Raw genomic sequence first — 20934 nt, 5'->3', positions numbered from 1 at the left:
AGTGATCAGAGCAGTGTGCCAGTAGATGTGGCCAAGTGGCATGGTGGGCAGGATCAATGGAAGGGGATTAGGCAGATCTAAGGGCCTGTGGGAGCACACAGAACATTACTAGGCTTGGGTTTTGAATGCTACTGCTTTGTCATTCCCTGCAAGCAGCCTCAGGCTTTCCAAGTGTGAAGTGACTGGGTCCACAGGTATCTTCTACTGGCAGCCATTGGTGTGGCCTACCTGCACTGTTTGTAGCTGGTCTGCCACATCTGATTGAACTGCTGTTAGTCGTTATTTTAAAAAATAAAATGCTGCCCTGCTGTACATAGCAGTGATGTGAATTATTTCCAGATCAGCTTGGTCCACATCTCAGAGAATACTTTTAAGTGTCTTTTGTATTTTGAAAACTTCTTGACAGTTTCAGTTTCAACTTCTAAAGGTTTTAAACTGAATGTCACTTAAAAACCTTGAGGACTGTAGTCCCAGGCAACCAGAGAGTGCTAAAAGGAAAGAATTTTCAAGATCTTTCCCTGCAGACGCAGCATGTTCCCAGTAGGTCTGTGGGCAGCACATGTGTGAGCACAGCCACGAGCTCTGTCCTCGCAGCAGCTTGCCCTCTCTGTGTCCCTGTGAGAAATGTTTTGGCATCACACTTAGTCTGAAGGCAGGTGACAGCAGAAAATAATTATTGTCATCTTTGGCAGTCTCATTAGAGAGGCCAAGAGTTCAGTGGGAACAGAGATGGCTCTCTTGTGCCCAGCAGCAGAAGACCCAAGGCAAAGCTGTGCTGCAGTCAAAGCATGCTACAGAGAAAACAGCAATGTTAACACCTCTTCCTTCCTTGCTTGATAGAGAAAGGCTGGATTTAAATGACCTTTGTCTGGCACTTCTCATGAACACCCCTGAAAGAGATGAAAGTGGCTGGGAATCAGCCCCATTTTGGCATTGAAAGTATTTCAGTATTCTGCTGCCATACAATTGCGCTTTCATGAGTAGGTGGGAGTAAGCGAAATGAAAGATTTAGCACTCTTTTTTTTTTCTCCTTCTTTATTATTGTTCCTTTTTTATCATAGCCAAAAGCTGGTCTTTTATGGGAACACTGGAGCAAACAGTGTGCCAGAGGCCAAAGGAGGCACATCCTCAGAAACACAGAGATTGAGCAACCTTTAAAAAGTATGATAGCATCCTTTTTGTGGTTTCAGAGGCTATTTATATAGAAATCTTCAAGCCACAGTGATGCAGGACATGGTATTAACAGAGGCTGAAAGACAAGCACGTGGGCAGATTTAGCAGGGTTTAAATGTAGCATGGGAGAGTACACTGCCAAAGGTAGAGCACTGTTCCCAAAAATGTAACTGCAACAGGGTAGGATCAGTTCAATAAAAACACACAGCTCTGATAAATGCATGAGGTGTGGGGAAAGGGAGGGAGCAGAGTGGAGGCACCGATCTCCTCCCTTTGGGGACCAGTGATAAAACCCAAGGGAATGGCATGAAGCTCCAACAAGGGAGGTTTAGGTTGGATGGTAGGAAGAGGTTCTTTACTGAGAGGGTGGTCAGGCAGTGCAACATGGAAGGGGTCACAGCACCAAGTGCAAGGAGCATCTGGACTATGCACTCAGTCCCGTGTTCTGACTTGTCTGGTCCTGTGTGGAGCCAGGAGTGGGACTTGATGATCCAACTCAGGAGATTCTATGATTCTATGATAGAGGTTAGATGCAGTGCCTGTCCAACCCAGAAGCAGCTGTTATGGCTAACCCCTTAAGATGACAAGACTGGGGTTGCCTCATTAGCAATAATGAGAGTATCTTACACATTCTGAATTCTTCCCTAGCTTTGTTCTTTGCCTACTCAACCTGATGTAAAACAGAACTCTGCAAAGCATCACTCCTCTAATATGTATGTTCCCAGAATGTACCACAGTTGCATCTTGGTGAGAGAAAGGACTAGCTGAAGATGCACCTTTTTCCCAAGTATACTGCATGGTTTGGCAATGCAATTCTTGAAACAATGAGCTGAAATGAAGGTTAAATTTTATCAGTGCTGTCTTCTCTGTTTGCCTGAAAACTCTAAATCAATAGAGATTCTGTAATGGTAAATACAAAGGCAATCAGAGAGAAACTGTTGCTGGAATCCAGATATTTACCACCAACAATGAAACATTTCCAGACTTGTTCACTGTATTTCCCCTTTTAAGTACAGGAAACACCATCATTACCACAGTAGAATTATATGCCGCAGAATGGTAAGCACCCTTCTGACAGGGGAAAGCTCACATCCTGTACATTATTTCAGTGATTCTTACTGATAATATTTACATTAATTAGTTACAGTATAATGCCATCATGTGCAGCTAGGGAAAACCAAATGTTCCAAGGGAATATCCTTCAGAACCAAGGAGTAGCTGTATCCCTTCAAACCATGTCTCCCAAGCAAAATTTGTGTGGTTCTTCACTGAGTGTCTCTCTTGTAAAGTCCAGTGCTGTGTCTGTCTGCTATCAATGAGGCTTTATCCTCCCTCTGTTTTATCATTGCTATTTGTAGACCTCACTGGTAGCCTGATACCCGAACAGTGTTTGTACAGCCTTGACGTGGTTTGGGCAGTGAGGTGTACAGGTGACCTACTATAGCACCGTTGTTCATGTACAGCCTGTTCAAGGCTGCTTTTGCTTTAAGAGGCTATTTTGATTTGTTCACATCCAGGTGATTAGTTGAAGGTCTGTAGGCACGTCCAAAAGCAGATTGATTTTCCAAGGGGATTTATTCTGGCAGAGTGGTGGGACTAAACGATCTTTCAAGGTCCCTTCCAATTCCTAACATTCTGTGATTCTGGAACGTCCCCTTAACCAAGAGGGCTTTTTCCCCGCTCTTGTCCACTTTGCTTCAGAGCTCATGCTCTTCATTTTCCCAGAGGAGGACAGCTCTCATGGTGGACTCTGCATCTTGAGACTACTCTGTGTAACCAGACTTAATGCCTCAAGGGGTGTCTACCACAGCTTAGCCTGCTAGCTGTAATCAGATTAATTGCAATATGGCTATACAGAAATAAAAGTGTACACCATTGGTATAGAACACTAAGTATCTCTACCTTTCTGTAGCACTTTCTCCTTCTCACAGTCTTGTGCTAGCATGGAAGAAACAAATTTTATTCCTATTAAGGAAGCAGATGGAGACTAATATTTTTCTTCTATTATTATTAGTTTCATCTTATGTAAGAATCAAAGCAGCCCTTTACACATGAAATTGCATCCACCCATGTTTCATTTGGAAACTTGTGTTGCAACTGGAGCTTATCCAAACATAATATCAGTAATGCTTAATGTCCTTAACAACAAAAGAAAATACAATTAAACAATCTCTCGAACCAAAGTTGTTTGAAATCTGCTAAACAAAGTGTATTGTCTGAGTGTGGCATTGTGACCGTCCCTGGGAAAGTACCAGTGTGCTGCAGGGGGGTGTATGGATTTCCAAAGGAAAAGTGGGCAAAACAGGGTGGGTTTTTTTCAATATGGCAGCAAGTGATTTTTCTCTGATTGAAGACTGCGGGGGCTGGAGAAGCTCTGAAACACCCAGGCCCTGAGCATGCCAAACATACCTTGAGGAAGCTGACAGGAAGAGTCCAGCTTGTGAGCTGTGCCTGTGTGGTACCAGCTGTCCCAAGCCTGCCTCAGGTGGCCTTGTTGCATTGGGCCTTCATGTTTGTATAGGCGTGTTCGTGTGGTCACCAGACCTAGTTACTTACAGGTTACCTCCAAGGCCAGGGCCTGAAAATTTCACCCAGACCCCTAGGACAGGGCCCTCTTGCTATTTGGGGACAGGTCTATCCGCAACCTGGTGCCTCAAGTCATGACCATGAGCAATCAGTACCTGTAAAGAAGATCCTGGCTGAGATTTGACATGGGGGATACAGGTAAGGTGCCAGGTATGGACTGAGAGGTGGTTTCTTGCTTCTAATCTTCCCCAGACATCTGTTGCTGTTTGCCTCATGTCACTGTGACCCAGGGACACCAGTACCAGGAGCATTAGGAGCCTGTTCGCAGCTGGGCTTTTGTGCTCCTTTTCTAGCCAAGCTACCACCGCTGATTTGTGACTGAAGGAGCATTTGTGTCCACAATAAGCATAAATGCTTGTCTAGAATGCCTGAAAGTTGAAAAAGACACCAAAATATCCTCTGTGTGTCAGGTTTTTGGCAACAGCAGAATTCCACAGGGTCTACTGTTTGTCTTTACACAGAGATAAATACTGATTGCTTTGGCATCAGCCAGACTTTTATTTAGAGATTAGCTTCACATATCTTTATGAATTTAGAAATCAGTTGGACTCCTGACCATTCACATTTAATGACTTCCTGTTTTTGTCTGAAATGCTTTTTATAGATAAAAGGCTTACTTTCTTCTTTTGGGGGGCAGTGAGGGAAGTACCATCTCTCCTGCAGTCACCAGATCAGCAGTGAATTCCATTTTTCCTTAACAGCTTCATGATCTGAGGGATTCAGCTGTATGCAGATAAATTGCCACAGGCTTGTGCTTTTGGTTTTCTCTTTGGAAAACAGATTGCACATGCTATCCTTGCACGGTTTTCTTTAAAGCCACAACAAGCATACATTTGAAACAAGGAGGTATTCAAACACCTTTGGTTTGCAATTGAGAAACAGCCCTGGTCTCCTCCATTTGCATTAGCACTGGATTTTTGCTTCAGAGATGTCAGCCAAGGAATAGTTGGGGTGGATATATCAGCTGACCAGAGACCACTGAATTCATTTTGCAGGACTGCAAGCAGCAGGCAGAGAATGACACCAAGCAAGTCTTAACCTGGGCTAGAGTGTAACAAGTGCCCATGAAATAAAACAGTCGGTTCTGACATTTTCCTTCTGCCCATCTTTAATTTTCTCTACACTTTGTTCTGTTTTGTTATCAGTCCTCCCCAGGCTTTACTGTCTGTTGCTGTTCCAAACCCCTAAACCTTCATATACTACAGAGATACACCAGGGATTGGTGACCCAGTGATAGCAGAAACATCCACAGCTGCTGCCAGGCTCTGTGGAAAGGATACATGGGATCCAGGTGGGAAAACACCTAGCATATAGTTTCCCCAGAAGGAAAGCCAGGAGGCCAAGTATCAGCATACCCAGCCTCCAGCACTTGGCAGTAATCACTTGGGGTGGCAAGCACGAAGTGCTGCAGAAAGCAAGTTCATGAGGGTTCTCACAGCTGCTATTTGCAAGTTCTACTGAGAGAAACCTCTTCTTCATTACCTCTGGTCTGGGCTTGCAGACTGAAGCAGGAAAAGAAGACCAAAAGTGTCAGCCACCCCAAGCAAAGTAAAGGTGTGATGGATGTAGATGCAACCCCACCAACCACAGACATTTTTTTCTGAGCATCTCCATGCTCAGAGACTGTGGTCATGTGGCTAATGGTGCCAATGGGGTTGTTGGTTAACGGTGGTTGTCAGCACCCTGTGAAATCCTGTGGTGGGTCAGGTGTGTCTTCAGTTAGCCCTTTGTGCAGGAGATGTAGATAGAGAAGTGTGTCTGTTTAAAAGGAGGGCTTTGACCTGAAGATTTCACAAAAAAAATTTCAAGAGTGAATAGTTAAATGATAAATTGTCAGGAACAATGTGATGATGGGATCACTGGAGGACAACAGGCTGTGGCCAGCCTGTGGCAAAGGAGTCTGTATGCTGACAAGAATATCAGTTATGGTAAAGACTGTCCATTAAGGGATTAAAGGGGTGAACAGGTGAAATATTAAATATTAAGATCCAGAATGAGGTGATGCTAATTTGGACTGGAACTTCACTCCTTGTGGGAGAGGCAAGTTGTTAATCCCAGCCCAGCTGGAGCACAGGCAGAGCCCCACGTAGGCTTTCGTGTTGAGTCATTAGCAAGCTTTAAACTGGATAAATGTTTCAAGAGGGAAGCAGGTTCCTCAGAGATTTGTTTACAAAGAGAGCCATGCCTTAAGCACAGAACTGATTGTGTACACAGTTCAAAGGTGAAGACAGATGTCTGAAGTGGTCACATACTGCATTCCTCCTGGGAAGAGAAGTAAATTCTGGAGCAAGACGTGATTTCTCTTTTTCTCCATGATCCAGACACTATTTTGTGTGTAGTCTAACCAGCCTCAGCAGCTCAAATCGCAGAACGAGATTAAAGAAGAGGTTGGAGTGTGGTGTGTTTATAGCTGTGGAGAAGGTAGGAAATCAGGGAATGGATGCAATACTAGCTGAAACAGTGTATTTAAAAATCCCTTTACAAACCATGGGTGCAGTAGTAGCTGGCAATTTCTCATGTTGAATTCAGATACCTGGAAAAGCAGTGGATTTTATCTGTAATCTGCATGTTCGGAGCTGTTTTTCTTATGGGAGACTAGAATGGGGGAGATTCTATACATCCCAGGGATGGGACAAGTATAGTGTCACAAAAGACAGGCTGATAGCTCATGCCACCTGGCTCTTCTCATATGCTCCCTAGTTGTGTAATTTCTCTTGCTTGCGTCCTCTTTCTCCAAATCATCTTATGAGAAGCACACATCAGGTACTGTTTCATTAATATGAATGTAGATATTATTTAGCTTTGCTTTGTTTCTCATTTCCTATTTTACACTGCTGGAGACATCCCCTCTTCCTTTCACACACAGTCCCACCAGGGAAGGGTTTGGTGTGAAATGCAAAGGGGCCATTGTGTCAAAGTCTCCCAGACATATGTCCAAGAAAGCAGTGTTTTGCACTCAGTCAGAAGCTGCAGGATGAGTGTGCTCTGTCGCTCATTCAAAATTCGTACAGCTTCCTTAAATAAATGAATGGGTTTTGGTAGCACCCTCTTCAATAAGACCATTGCTTCTGGCATGCTGCTCTCCCCACCTTGGGGAATGTTTGAAGGACTGTCTTTTAGTTCCATCCTCCATGAGCCTTTTGGAGTCTGTGAATGGAGAGGCAAGTCCTTAGTATCTGAAGCTCTGCATGTTTTGCCAAATCTATCATAGGATTATTTTCATTTGTTAATCTGACCCATATGCAGTAGTCGTATTTTATTTTGTCACGTAAAAATTGTGTGGGTGGATGCAAACCTTTCCCCAGTGCTGACTATTTCCACCAAAAACTACAAATAAAAGCAACATCTGTGTGTTTTCCTCCAGCAAAAACTGTAAAATCTACTATAGCAATGTTGTAGCAAAATTGGGGAAAAGTATGTCAGGCTACAGTTAGAATTCTTCCTATGCTATCTATGTTTCCAGAGTGATAAATGATCATCATTGATCTTTTCCATAGATGATAATTCAGCATTATTTTTTTTATTTCATTCTCTAGTATTGGTATCTGGGGAAAACAATGCCTAGCTATACACAAGTGCTATTTCATGCAATACTTATCTCTGTTGATGCTATGCACAAGATAACACGCAGTGTGATAAAGGAGGGTTATTGATACAGCTTACAGATGGCAGGGGCATGAAGGAGTGCAGTTGTGTTGCAGCTGATGATGAGCTTCCTCCTCAGCTAGCATAAACAAGTGGCTTTCTCTGCCGAGGGTGGGATTGTATCAGGATGTGGACAATGCCAGGCAATTCTGTAGCCCTTTTTGGCTACGTTTTTGGTAAATAAAACAAATGGTCTCCCCACAGCATTGCTTTCAGCCTGCAGAGTGCAGCAAGACCCTGCTCCCTGTTGATAACCAGCAGTGATGCTCAGCAGTGTCAGAACATAAATGTCCCTGTGGTCCAGCTGGAGTGGGTCATTTTTGTCTTTGATATGGTAGTCCCTTAGAAATTTTCTGAAATCTCAACAAAACTGCAGACACACATGAGATCTTACCCCATCCCCCCTACACACACACTCTTCTCTCCTCTCACTCCCCAGAAGAGGCCCTTTCCATATTTCCCACTTCATACGGACTTCTTAACATGAGGAATTTGTCAGGTGAATGCAAGGTCATGCCAGAAATCAGTAAAGTCAGTGTCAGCACCCAAGCTGGGTGGAAGAGGGCACCCAGGAGGGACACAGTATGGTTAAGCAAGAGAACAGAGGTGTTTCAGAATGGCTGTGCATTGACAAGAGGCACATCCCACCAGAGTTTCCAAGCGACAGCAGTGTATGACTTTGCAGGAGCAGAAGTCCTTCTTTTCTTCTGCTGTTATGAGTTAGAAGAAAGTAAACATTCATGGAATAGACACAGACTTATGCTGCCCAAGGCAAAAGAGAAAAAACCCCAACAAAACCCAAAGAAGTGTGGCTTAGGAAATACCTGAAAGGCAAAAAAAAAAAAAAAATACTGCTTAGGAAATGTTTTGCCTGCTAACCTGAGACGTTTCTCAAGTAGCCATCCAGTCTGGTCACTGTTGGCTGTGTGTGAGTTCTTGGCATCCGAGCTGGGTGCTGGAGGCTGAATTGCCTCCTTGGCCTGCTGCCCACCCCTGGGGTGGCGTGGGGACATCGCAGCCCTGTGGAGCTGCCCAGAGGAGGACAACAGGCATGCCTCAGTGTGCTCCTCCGTGCCACCCCCTGCCAGGGCTGGCCCTGACTGGTCCCCAGGGGCTGGGTGCCAGATGCCTGCAACACTTTGTTTGTGAACTTCTTACATCCTCCCCAGAGGGAATTCTAAAACAAAAATATACTGCATTTGATCGGTGTCCCACTAAAACAAGGCTCTCTTTCCATCTGCAGCAATAAAACAATTTAATCTGCATCCCTGGGATAAAACTAGACCAAGTGCTCTTGCCATACATGTAGAGGGACAGTCATTTGGAATTCACTTCTCCGAGCCTGGGTTTGGATGTGTGCAGTGTCGGCTTTTTGGGTCTTTGAAAAACAAAAGCAAGCTGCACAAGACTGACTGAAAATATTTTTTCCCCTCTTCAACTTCCTTTCTGCTATGTGACATCCCCAGTTGTGTCTGCTTCTCAGAAGGGGGCCTCTTGCTTGCTTTAGTTCTTAACAAGATTTGTAAATACAGGCATCACTTTAAGACATTCTCCATGGATAGGAAAAGAAGTCATCCTGAATGACCAGTACTTAGTGATAAACTAAACCAGCAGGTATGCTTGACAGCAGTAGTACAGAGGTGATCTGTCTTTCAAGTACAGCATTCAACCAGTATTTCGTTGTTTTAAGAGAGTTTCTGTGGTATCCTTTTTCCTAATTTTTCTTTCTGTACTGTCTGTATTTTGTTGTGTTGATTTTGCAAACATTCCTGAGAGGACCAAGGACATAGTAATGAGTGACTAGTTCATCAGTGTTTATCCTAATGCAGCTTGTTTCTTTACTGCTGCTGGTTTTTTGGAGTTGTTTTCTCTTTTGTTTTTCTAGTTGCTCATTTTTGTGTGATTTATCATGGTTGGTTTCATACACCACAACAGTTTTTGCTCTCTTGCAATCAAATCTTGCTGAGGGGCCATGTCATGCTTACCCAGGAGTTTTCAAGCATTCAGCTGCCATGGAAATACAATCCACACTGGCGTACCAGATGAGGGGTCAAGACAGACATGATGTAGTCAAATCATGGTCATTGAGAAGCCCCCAGTGGACTTTTTCCACATCACAGCAAGACAGACTATGCATAAGGAGCTGGAGATTCAGCCCTCAGTGAGTGCTATCACACAGCAACAGAAAATGAGATTAGTGTCACAACTGCCTTGTATTTACTGTGGTAAAATGTGCTTCTTAGTCTATAAAGACCCTTTGTCTCTTGGCTCCTTGAATCTTTTTAGGATACAGTGTCATCTTTTTAGGATACAGTGTAGGGAGGCTCTTCAGAGGGATCTGAACAGATTGGTCCAATGGGCTGAGACCAATGGGATGAAATTTAACAATGCCAAGTGTAGAGTGCTGCACATGGGACATAACAACCCCATGCAGTGCTACAGGCTTGGGGGAGACTGGCTGGAGAGCTGTCAGGAAGAGAAGGACCTGGGGGTGTCAGTTGACTGCAGGCTGAATATGAGCCAGCAGTGTGCCCAGGCAGACAGGAAAGCCAGTGGCATCCTGGCTTGTATCAAAAATAGTGTGGCCAGTAGGTCTAGGGAGGTGATTGTGCCCCTGTACTTGGCATTGGTGAGGTCACACCTCGAGTACTGTGTCCAGTTCTGGACTCCCCACCATATAAAAAAAAGGACATTACGATCCTTGAACGAGTCCAGAGAAGATCAACCAGGCTGGTGAAGGGGCTGGAGGGCAAATCCTGTGAAGAGTGGCTGAGGAAGCTGGGGATGTTTAGGCTGGAGAAGAGGAGGCTGAGGGGAGACCTTATCACTGCCTACAACTACCTGAAGGGAGGTTGTAGAGAGGTGGGTGATTGTCTCTTCAGCCAAGTAACAGGAGATAGAACAAGGGGAAATGGCACAAAGCTGTGCCAGGGCAGATTTAGATTGGATATTAGAAAAAAATTTTTACTGCAAGAGTTGTCAGGGCCTGGCACAGGCTGCCCAGGGTGGGGGTTGAGTCACCATCCCTTTATGTGTTTAAAAAAAGGGTAAATGTGGTACGTAGGGATATGGTTTGGCATAGGACAGGAATGGTTGGAGTTGATAATCTTAAAGGCCTTTTCCAGCCTTGTAATTCTGTGATTTCTCTGGCTCCCTCAAGCTTTCCTCTCTCATGACTAAGCCATTCAAGCCTCAGCCTGGTGGGCTTTTCTTTCTCACCTGACCCTCTCTTGCCACACCCACAGGGCTGACCTTGGCCATGCACCAAGGGGGATGTTCCTACTGTTGCAGCTGAACAACTTGGTCAGCTTTTTGCAGTGCTGCACCTCTAAGGACTGCCAGGGTCAGAAGTGTCATCCCAAGGTGCTATCTGTACAGGCATCTGTGCTCTTCACCCACTGAGGACATGCGATCTATGATCTTGTTTGTGCATGTTGGGCTGTCCTCATACCATGGCATGCCAATAACATAGCCACTAAGATGAGCAGATTTGATTCACTTTGTAAAGTGGATTTTACTGAGTGAACTGTTAGGATGTACCTGGAAAGTATCCGCAAAGTACATCAGGCTGCCGTCCGTTCTGCTCCTGAGCAGAAAAATACATCAAGATGTTGATGTATCCTTAAGGCTTTTCCATGTGTGGTAGAAGGAACCTTTTGGATGTCACTGTGTTTTTACATGTGATATTTTTAGATCTTCATTCTTGGTGAAATCAATGTACAGCAGATTTCTGGAAAGGGGAAAACTTAACCTCACTTTTAGCTTAGTATCACTTTACTTTGACAAATACTCCAAGTAAGAAACAGAAAGAATAAATGTCAAGCTTTTTTTTTTCCTTCAAGAGAGAGAATTCTATGATTAACAAGTGATGTTTCTTAAACATAAAGTAGAAGCCTGACATTTGTATGTTCCTTGCATTGTACCGAACTCAAACATGCCCTTACCCCAAGTGATGCTTTCCAGTATTTTCTGGGGTACTGACAGTTAAATAACAAGTGAGAAAAGCCAAAGTGTTGTTTATGTCACCATTTGCATGCACTTAACTTAATAAGCCACAGGAGCCATTTGCATAGTGGGAAGTTTTGCTAGGAAAATCCCAGGGGCTAAAGTAAAACAAAACCCACTAGGTTGAATGGGGCTAGCTTCAATGGCTTTTACTTCCCATCAAGAAATGAGCCATCTGTTCAGAAGCTTGAAGCTAGCTCTGTTTGCACAAAGGTATGGTCTTGGATGCTGTCTGTTCCTCTGCTGCCACCACAGCCACGTGAAGGAAACAGGTTGGAAAGTCAGCCTGGTCTGCGTCTGGGGGCAAGAGCAGCAGAAGGCCCTCATTACCTGAGCAGGTCTGGAGCTGGACACCATGAGTTTCTTCTCCCCTTGAATCTTTGGCTGCCTGCATGTCACTGACCCAGCTCCAAGCCTGCCATGAGCAGCAGGGTGGCAATTTGCTGAATAATGACTTCCATTCACTTCCAGAGCTGGGTGGGAAGGCAACCCTTTGTTTTAATCTTTTTTCCAGAGCTGCACAGAGCTTTTAGTTGCTTGGTCAACAACAGGCCGATTTTTCTTGAGTGTAACCACATCAAGCCTCAACGTGTAGGTTCTTGGACCTTTGTGAGATATGGAGAAGCCCAGAGAGGCTCAGTAACTCCACCTGCAAATGGTGTTCAGTGCAGCAGGCTGTGTGTGGCATGTCATAAAACAGTTTGGGGCTTTCTGTGGGGCAAATGCCTACCTGCCTCACCATACTCCTTCATGTTGTTGCTGATTTTAACATACCAGGAGAATGATAGCAACAGAATGTTCTGCTTGACATACGTAGTTTCTCAACAACTAATTTGGGAAAAAGGAAAAAAAAGAAACCCATCTTTTTAAAATTTTATTTTATTTTTTAAATTGGAAGCTTTCAATTGCAGCTTTGAACAGCACTAGGAGAGCTTTCCTGACAGCTCCATTGTTCCCACGATGGACTTTTCTGCTACAAGCCTGGCGCGGAATCTGTCATCATCTTTTGTCCTTGAATGTAGCTCCTATGACTTGCAATGTTCCCATCTCTGATGTTGTTCTCCCCAGGCAGCCTGTAATGAAGAAAATATATGCCCAAGCTAGAACAAAGTCCACCAGTGCCTCACTAGCTAGGAAGTTGTCATAGTTTAACCCCAGCGGGTAACAGCACCACGCAGCCACTCACTGACCCCACCCAGAACAAAGGTTGAGATGAAGACAGTTTAATAGTTAGAGAATAGTAGTAACAATAACAGTAATAATAAAAATAGTAGTAAAACATTTGATGCACAAATGCAAATGTTCATCATATGCAGGATGGGGAAAAATAGTCCCTGATGCCCAGTCAGTTTCTGAGCAATGATCCCACCTTCCAGTGACATCCGCTAGTTAACTACCTTCCCCAGTTACATCCAGGGCATGAAGTTCTGGGTCAGGAAAATCCTTCTGGTCAGCCTGGTCCAGCTGTCCCAGCTGTGCTCTTACAGCTTCTTGTGCCCCTGGCAGGGTGTGAGAAGCTGAAAAGTCCTGGGCTTGGTGTAGACACTGCAACCACCCTGCAACAACTAAAACTATAGGTGTGTTATCAACATTATCCTAAATCCAAAATAGGGAACTATACCAGCTACTGAAAAGAAAATTAACTGTCAGAGCTGAAACCAGGGCAGAGGTTGAACACAATATGCACAGCTTCAGCAGTGAGTGGCTGAGTTTGAAAAAACTCAAACTGGAGAAACCAGCTCAGCAGAGCTGCTCCGTGCAGATGGTGGCCCCTGTATCAACCCAGACAACCCTCCTGTTTTCTGTTCTCCTGGGAACAGGTACAAGGAAGGGACAAATAGACCATAGTGCTTTGCCTGGGTTTCAACTACTCTTTTCTAGGACTGCTGGAATCCAAAAGAGACGAATCTGTGAGGTGGGTTCATGTCTTGGATGCACCACCTCCTTGTGGGAGTGTTTCATCCCTGTTCTGTAGAATTGCTGCCAGCCCCTAACAAAGTCATTTGACCAAAGACATTGGTGCTTTGTACTGGCAGCTGGCAGCTTGCCTACTGGATTCTTTCCCTTTGCAAGCTTTGTTGGTCAGCAAAGTGATAGGCTTTGAGTGGCACTGTGGCACCATCACTTGCAAACAAGATCAGTTTAGGGATGCTTTTTGGGATTTAGAAAGCCTGTGTGTGGTTGCCTGATGGGCACACAGTATCTGTAGCCTGGTACATCCTGCATTTTTTCAGAGCCCTTCAGGAAACGTTCTTCTGTTTGATCTAGGTGGGTTTGGTATCCAGACAGAAAGGTGTCTGCACGGCTTACAGCTGCCACTGCACAAGCTGGAAATAGCTGGCAGTACCAAAAGGCTGCGTGCTGTAGAGACTGACTGTAGTCAACTGCTAGACCTGCACAGAGCATTGCTGCAGAGAAAAACAGAGGCAGTATGTTAACAAGTAAATACCACAGTGACAGGAGAACCTGTTTGAAAACAGCACATGATGAGCAGTGCTGGGAAGCCCTTATTGCTGCTGCCTGTGCTAAGCCCGGCTGCTGATGATAAGACTTGGTTTCCACCTCAGCCAGGCATGTCAGCCTGGAAAATCTCAGAAGCACCATCGTCTTTCTGAAATGATTGTTGTAAGGGCTTCCCCAGCAGTGCTTATATTTAAAACCTCTTTAACTTTGCAAGAAGTTCATGTTTTTGTTTAACTCGGTACTCCCAATGAAGTGCAAGACATTTGATTTAATTTCTGAATTGCACTTCAAATTTTGATCTAGGCTTTATTCTCCTCAGGGCTTTACAAAGCAGAGAAAGGAGGGGGAAGCATTTTAATCAGGGTAAGGCTCTTTGGCATTTACACTATTGAAGCCTGAGGAGCCTCTGAATTTCTGGTGAATAGACCCCTAAGAAAAGAAGTAGATCTGTTGAAGGACGGCATTTCAGTGCAAGAAGGATGTGTGTTTAGGACTTTCCATTACATAATGGGGCTGAAATGGATTAACAAGACCCAGGCTTTCTTTTTCTTGAGAATTGTTGCCTGCACCACTCTTTTTCTATTGCTGATGCTTCAGTCACAGCACTCACAAAAAAGTTTCCTTTGTTGTTATTGGTTTGAGAAGTAAATTGCAGCATTGTTTCTCCTGATCAAGAGATTGATTAGTCAGAGTTCTCTAGCTGAAGGGAAAAAATGTTGCTCATTATCAACTTTAAATGCAAATGTACTTGCCAAGCAGAGACCATTTCAGATGGGGGGCGGGGAGATGCCTTGCTCTTTTGATGTGCTGCCCATAACCATTTACAGATCTTTGAAAGGCAGCCCTCTCATCAGGTCAGCGAAGAAATAGTGTGGGAACTATACTCTCGAAAAAGAAAATTAACCATTCCTGTTTCCAGTTGGATGGGTTCCTCAGTGTTTTGACAAGTAACAGTGCATTACTATATCTGTGGGTTTTGTGTTTGTCTCCTCTTTTTCTTCCCAGGTGCTTTCATAATCTGCTGGACCCCAGGATTAGTCTTGCTGCTCCTCGATGTTTGCTGTCCCCAGTGCAACGTCCTGGCGTATGAAAAATTCTTCCTCCTCCTGGCAGAGTTCAACTCCGCCATGAACCCCATCATCTACTCCTACCGAGACAAGGAGATGAGTGCGACCTTCAAGCAGATCCTCTGCTGCCAGCGCAGTGAGAGCGCCAACGGCCCCACCGAAGGCTCAGACAGGTCGGCATCCTCTCTCAACCACACCATCTTGGCTGGCGTCCACAGCAACGACCACTCGGTGGTATAAAGCCACAGCGAGCCACGTGGCCGACGAAGAGCATGGGCTACACTGCAGAGTGGGGTGGGTGCAGGGCCCCAGGGAAGGTAACCTGCTCACAAGATTTTTCTCAAACACTAATGGACTACAAGTGCTTTTTTTTTCCAGGGAGCCCAGCACACCGGCACGGTCTGCCCCATCCGCAGGAACTGGCCATGATGCACGGCCTTCGATTTCTCCTTTCTAAAAGCAGAAGGCAGATGCCTTGAGAAGGAGGTCATTGGTAGCCCATGGAAAACTTGCTGAGACTTTGTCGGACTTTGCTGCGTCTTGGTGCCAGTCTGAATCAACTCTGATTAATTAAGCTTATACCTGCTTCACTGCATTTACATGTAGCCACTTAGTCTTTTTAAAAAGGGAGTAAAGGGGATAAAAGTATGCCTATCATTTAATAGACATGTAATATTTATCACCATCAGCATGCTTGTGATGAACATTTTCTGTGCAGGGAGTAAAACTGTGCTCTAGTCTTCGTATCCTTAGCCACACTGCCATAACTACAGTAAAAACAAAAGTATTTTTTTCTAATACAGGCAATAAGAAGATGATGGAAACTGACTCTTCTTACCTTCATTACTGGTGTTAGAAAGCATGCATGTCCTGTGTGTATGCAGATTATTTTAATTCTAAAAAAAATAAAACTCCTTGTAAAGTCTGCAGGAAAGTAGAAAAGCATAGACTGTATTCCAGTGTTTGTTTAGATTATTAAATAAACAGTACTCTAGTCACAAGGTATTTAACGTTCTTCTTTGAAGTGCGATATGAAATATGTAACATATAAGGGGTCCCAGGTTCTTCATGGACAGGTTCTTACCGTAGAACACATCCCTAAGGCTCTTAAAGGGCTACAGTCAGGTCAGTAGATTTGAAAAAAAAAAAGGTATTTTTGAAATTAGAATGCTTTTCTCATTCACAGCAGAAAGCAAAGGGATGTTTAACATGAAAAAGAAAGGTATGTGTTTTTATGGAACATTTCTTGTTTGAAAACGAAAGACCTTATGCATTTTGCACTGAGCAACATTTGCAGGGTGTCTTTTTAATTATGTACCCTTCATTTCACAAGCAGTGGGCTACTAAAAGTTAAGGTACAAATTTTATTTTGTAAATTCAAGGCAACATATTCAGTAGTCTGCTGCGAATGGCTGCACTGTGCTACATAGAATAGCCACACATGCTCGTTGCTATGAATAGCTAAGCTAATGGGTGGATTTTTTTCTTACATGGTTGTTTCAAAGAGAAATGCCACTCATGAATCTTGGTTACCAAGAATCAGTGACACTAATCAAAACTCCTTGACTAGGGTGAATGTGAGCAAAGATGGGATCTTGCTGGTAGAAAACTTGGGACCTTTCTTTGAAAACCGTGTGTTCCCCTAACAATGTAAAATATATGAACAGTAACTTCCTGGGGCCATTTTCCTCATTGTAATTTGCCTCTATAACAAAACAAAACAAAAAGAGGTATACCCATCAGTGCAACATGCTGGAATGTAATACAAGGGACAGTATTCTCCCCTTTGGTCAGGGCAGGAAAGGAGGGGAAAGGGTCAGCCCAGCAAAAAGCAGAATTTTTAGCATCTCTTGCTTGGAAGAAATGTTTGGATTTCACGTTTCCAAGCATAAAATTGCTTGGAAAAGGCAGTTCCTTGCTGAGTGAAGCAGGGGAGAACAGCTCATTAGTAAAACTTGGTCCCAGAGAATAAAGTGAGAGTTTTGCCACTGTTTTCACTAGAACTGAAATTCAGCTGTGCTGTCAGGCCAAATTTGTGTGGACACTGTGAAAGATGGGGTGGGCACAGGGGATAAAACCAACATTATCTGCCAGCTGATGAAGGTGCTGAATGTCACACTTGCTTTAGACAAAACAGCACTTTTTTCTGTTTGAGAGCAAGTGACTGTAAAGTTCATTTTGGTTTTTATCCAGATAACTGTATGGAGACGGAGAAGATTAGGCCATATGAAGTTTTTCATTTAAAAGCATCCGCTTACAAAGCCACTCATAAATTTCTGTCTGCGTGATGTTTGAGGTAAGCAGAAGAACAAGGGCAAGAGTGCCTCCAAAGACAAGGGGCATCTGACAGAAAAACAAATTTCCTTTTGTCAAGAGTGCTTGGAGTTGCTTTCCTCCCTGGATCCATGGAGAGCACTTTTTCAAACTTCCCCACAAAAGAAAGACATCACAGTCACGTTATTTTTTCAGGGGGTTGCCCCTTCTAAGGGACCTTTTTACTGCTGTTTGCATGCCCTTTATTGAATCTCTCCCAGATAGGGTGGGAGGAAGACGTTAAGAAGTATCAGTGAATCACTCACCCTAGTTTACTGTGCTGAAAGTTTTGGAGAAGCCGTGAATAATTTCAAACCAGGGGTGCAATCATTCATGACATGTGGGTGGGTCCAGAGGCCCCTTGTGAAGACAGATGCCCAAGGAGGCTTTTCTTTCCCCACTGTAGTTGCAACAGGTGGCATTTGCTGCCCAGGTACATCAGGCTGCCCTTCTCCAAGGAGGTACTTGACAATTCAAGAAGCTGGACCTCTTGAACTCTTAACAGCCAGCAAATTTCAGTCTTGAGGTAGATTAATCCGTGAGCATTTCTGGCAGCAGGGGGCTTTCTTCCCCCCACAAGGTGAAGTGCAATGCTCTAGATCAAAGGCAACAGGATGCAAACATTGCTTGTACAACTCCACTGGAGCAATTCACTGAGCATGTGGCTGCTGTTTAAAAATCTAATTAGTGCTTTGTTTTGTCGACATGGTCTCCCTATATCCTTGAAAAATCTGATCTGGGGATTGAGTGTTTCTTTGCAAGGTAATGAAATTAAAGCTGCTGTGAGCAAAGAGAATAAAAAACAGAGCTTGGAATAGAAGGATTCACTTACCCTCTTCTTTAGAATGGTTTCCATGCCACTTGTTTTCATCTCAGATATGTTTTTTTTTAACTTTTACATCTCTGTTCAGATTTTCCAGCTTCATTGTGCAGTTGTAGAACTCACTTCTGCTATGTGAAAACATGGTGCAAAGTACTTAGGAAAAAAAATTGCTCCACTTATTTTTACTTATCTCAAATCCTTCAAAAGGTTTTAGAAGACTTCTTAAAATACCAACGATCCTCCCACAGTCATTAAAATTCTTCTGTTGCTGGCTGCCTCTGGTCCAAGTAAATCCTCTTGAAGTTCAAATATAAGGGTGTTTGTTTCAGCAGTTCTGGTGGGGAGTTGTGTATTAAAAGGAATACTGTTGACGAAATCATTTGTAGGTCAAACAAAACATGTTTTTCCAATTTTGTTTTTTCAGTGGCAGCACAAGTCTCAAAACTAATTGAAAAAATTGTCTTTGAATGAAGGAAGTAAAATTTTAAGTCCCATTTGCTATCACATTTAGAGAGGCTAAGTGACCCATTTGTCCACAGAGCTGTTACTTGAAGCATTTACATTAAAATTTGCAATATATTCTGTGTTTGACTCACATTGCGTCTCTTGTTGACCTGTTTTTTGCTCCATCTTCTGAGATGTCTTGGCAGCTTCAAGCTGTCTGCTAACTGAGATGCTCAGAGATGGGCAGATAGCTGACACAAGGAGAAAGGGCAGACTGGTTAAGAGCTTTTTCAGTGGTTCCTGAAAACCAAACACACACTCCTGCTTATCCATAGCACACCAGTAATGTTTTGGTTTTTTCTTTTTAAATAGTTACCCCAAGATCCACCATTGGTTTATTTTAACTATGTCTCTCCCCACTAGTCACAGCTGTGGCACTGCTTAAATAAGCTGGCAGCAAAGGCTTGGCATAGGTCACTTGGTGAAAAAGAAAGGGCACGTGTGCCATGTTTATGGTGCACACTAAGCCTGAGTTACTTAAAGTGTCAAAGAGCAAAGGGCATATTTTATGTCCAGTATCTTAGTTTCTACCTAAGTAACTTTTCAGTATCAGCATAAACTTCTCCTGGTATGGCATTGTACTGAGAAGAAACATTTCAGGTCACTCTGAGGAGATATGTCTTTTGGTCTCTACCTCTGTGGTGGTCAGGATGGTTGAACAGGGTCAGTCTGGATCCCAGGAGCAATCTGTTATGGGAAACTCAAGTAGTCTCTGCTTCTGAAGCAGATTTTGTAGCTTCTTTGGACTTCTGCATTGCTCCAGAAGTAGGCTATCAGATCCCAGGTTTAACTGCTGCAAAGCCAGCTGGGGTTTCTCTCCACAATGCTGCCACCACCAGCTCCATCTGTTCTCACTGCAGTAGGTGTCCATGGACTAAAACCATGCTGCTTTTTCTGTGAAAGAAACACAAGCCTAGCCAGTAGATTTTTCTCCCCTGGTGGGATTAAAGAGGACACCACCAGATGGAGGGAGAGGATTTGATGCAAACACACCCATAGTCTGTCTTTCAGTCACTGAATCAAGGTGATGCAAATCAGAGCTACCAAAGGCATTTCTGTAAGGCACCATCCCTACCTGCTGAGGCTGACACTGTCCCTGCTGTACCTGTCATTCCTTTGGGTCGGCTGACCATGAGACAGGATGGAGATGGCAGACATCAGCCTTAGTGGACTGGCTCCTTTCCAGGTGCAGCAGAAGTAACCCAAATACAGGCTTTTCCTTTCTGGTCCTTTTAAGGGCTTTCCTGTTGGGTGATTGCAGCTGCAGGTCTGCCTATCTGTCCTTCCCAATAGGTTCTTGCCCTTAGCGATCAGTCTGTGCTATAGGTTGATGTCTGTATGGAGGGGTTTTACAACTGCAATCACATTAGTTCAGCTGAATTGCCCAGGCTATGCCATTTGATTGGAAAGGCCACTTCCAACAGAGAAATAGCTTGAAGAGTATTAACACCTCTTTAGCCATGCCTCCTCAAGAAAACTTGCCCTTTTCTCCTGTTTCCCTCCTAGAGGATTTTCCAGTTTTCTAACTCTATTAGTAAATAAAAAAATAAAATCTTGATTTAAGAAAAAAAAGAAAACAAACCCAAACAACCCAACAAACCAGAAAATAAACAAGGATATTAAACTATGCTGCTGTCTTCTGTGGTATATGGAAATCCAACCCGCTGATAAGCTGCTAGCATTTTAACAAGAGCCTCCATGAAATGTTCCCATTTGCCTGTGATAAACTTCTGATAACCAGAAGTGTATGTGGGAGACTCAGGAATCTGTTCATTTGTTTTCTTGTTTAAACAAAACTGTGTTTATAACTCACGAGTATGGAGAGAGCCAATGGAGTTTGGCAAACAGTTTTGCTATTAAGTGCACTTACTGTAAATAATTAGAGGTTGTTATCTAGTACAATAAAGTATTTAGCATGTGTAATTTGGAGTGTGCAAGAAATACCCTTTGTCGGGAGAGCTGGTGTTTTGGGTGTGGAGGGGAATTACACAAAAAGCCTGTCTGAGTGGAGGCATGGCTGTTCCAGGAGACAGCACAGGGCTGAAACACAGGGGCAATGAAGGCATGGGTTATTTCAAGTAAAGCAATAATCAGTTTAGTTCCTGATTCCTACCTGCTCACCTTGCTTTCAAGTCCACATTTGCACCTTTTAACCTCGGGCCTCTTGTTTCTTCATAGGGAAAGTTTTCCTGCACAGAGGAAACAAACCTTCTGCTTTTTTTCCATTTCTCTTCTTTCCTTCTTCACTTCCCCTCCCCTTTCTCCCTGTTCCCTTCTCCTTTCCCATTCCTATCCTTTCCTTTTCTTTGTGCATGGTCATGTTTCTCCTAGAGTGTGTCCCCAGTTTTGATTTAA

General features: G+C 43.8%; 1 protein-coding gene across 1 annotated transcript in view; it reads left to right on the top strand.

Annotated features, from left to right (window-relative positions):
• LPAR1 (lysophosphatidic acid receptor 1) overlaps nucleotides 1–15179 on the top strand; it is a gene marked incomplete at both ends in the record, with an annotated part of 51335 nt that extends 36156 nt beyond the window's left edge. The window contains one exon of the mRNA XM_084278020.1: nucleotides 14878–15179. Within this exon, the coding sequence (XP_084134146.1) occupies nucleotides 14878–15179 (302 nt within the window). The remainder of the gene's footprint in view (nucleotides 1–14877) is intronic.
• Nucleotides 15180–20934: the final 5755 nt, after the last annotated feature.

Source organism: Gallinula chloropus (assembly GCF_964237585.1).
Source record: "Gallinula chloropus genome assembly, chromosome: Z".
NCBI lineage: Eukaryota > Metazoa > Chordata > Aves > Gruiformes > Rallidae > Gallinula > Gallinula chloropus.
The sequence above is the reverse complement of the archived record's forward strand: the minus strand, read 5'-3'. Positions and strand labels throughout refer to the sequence as shown.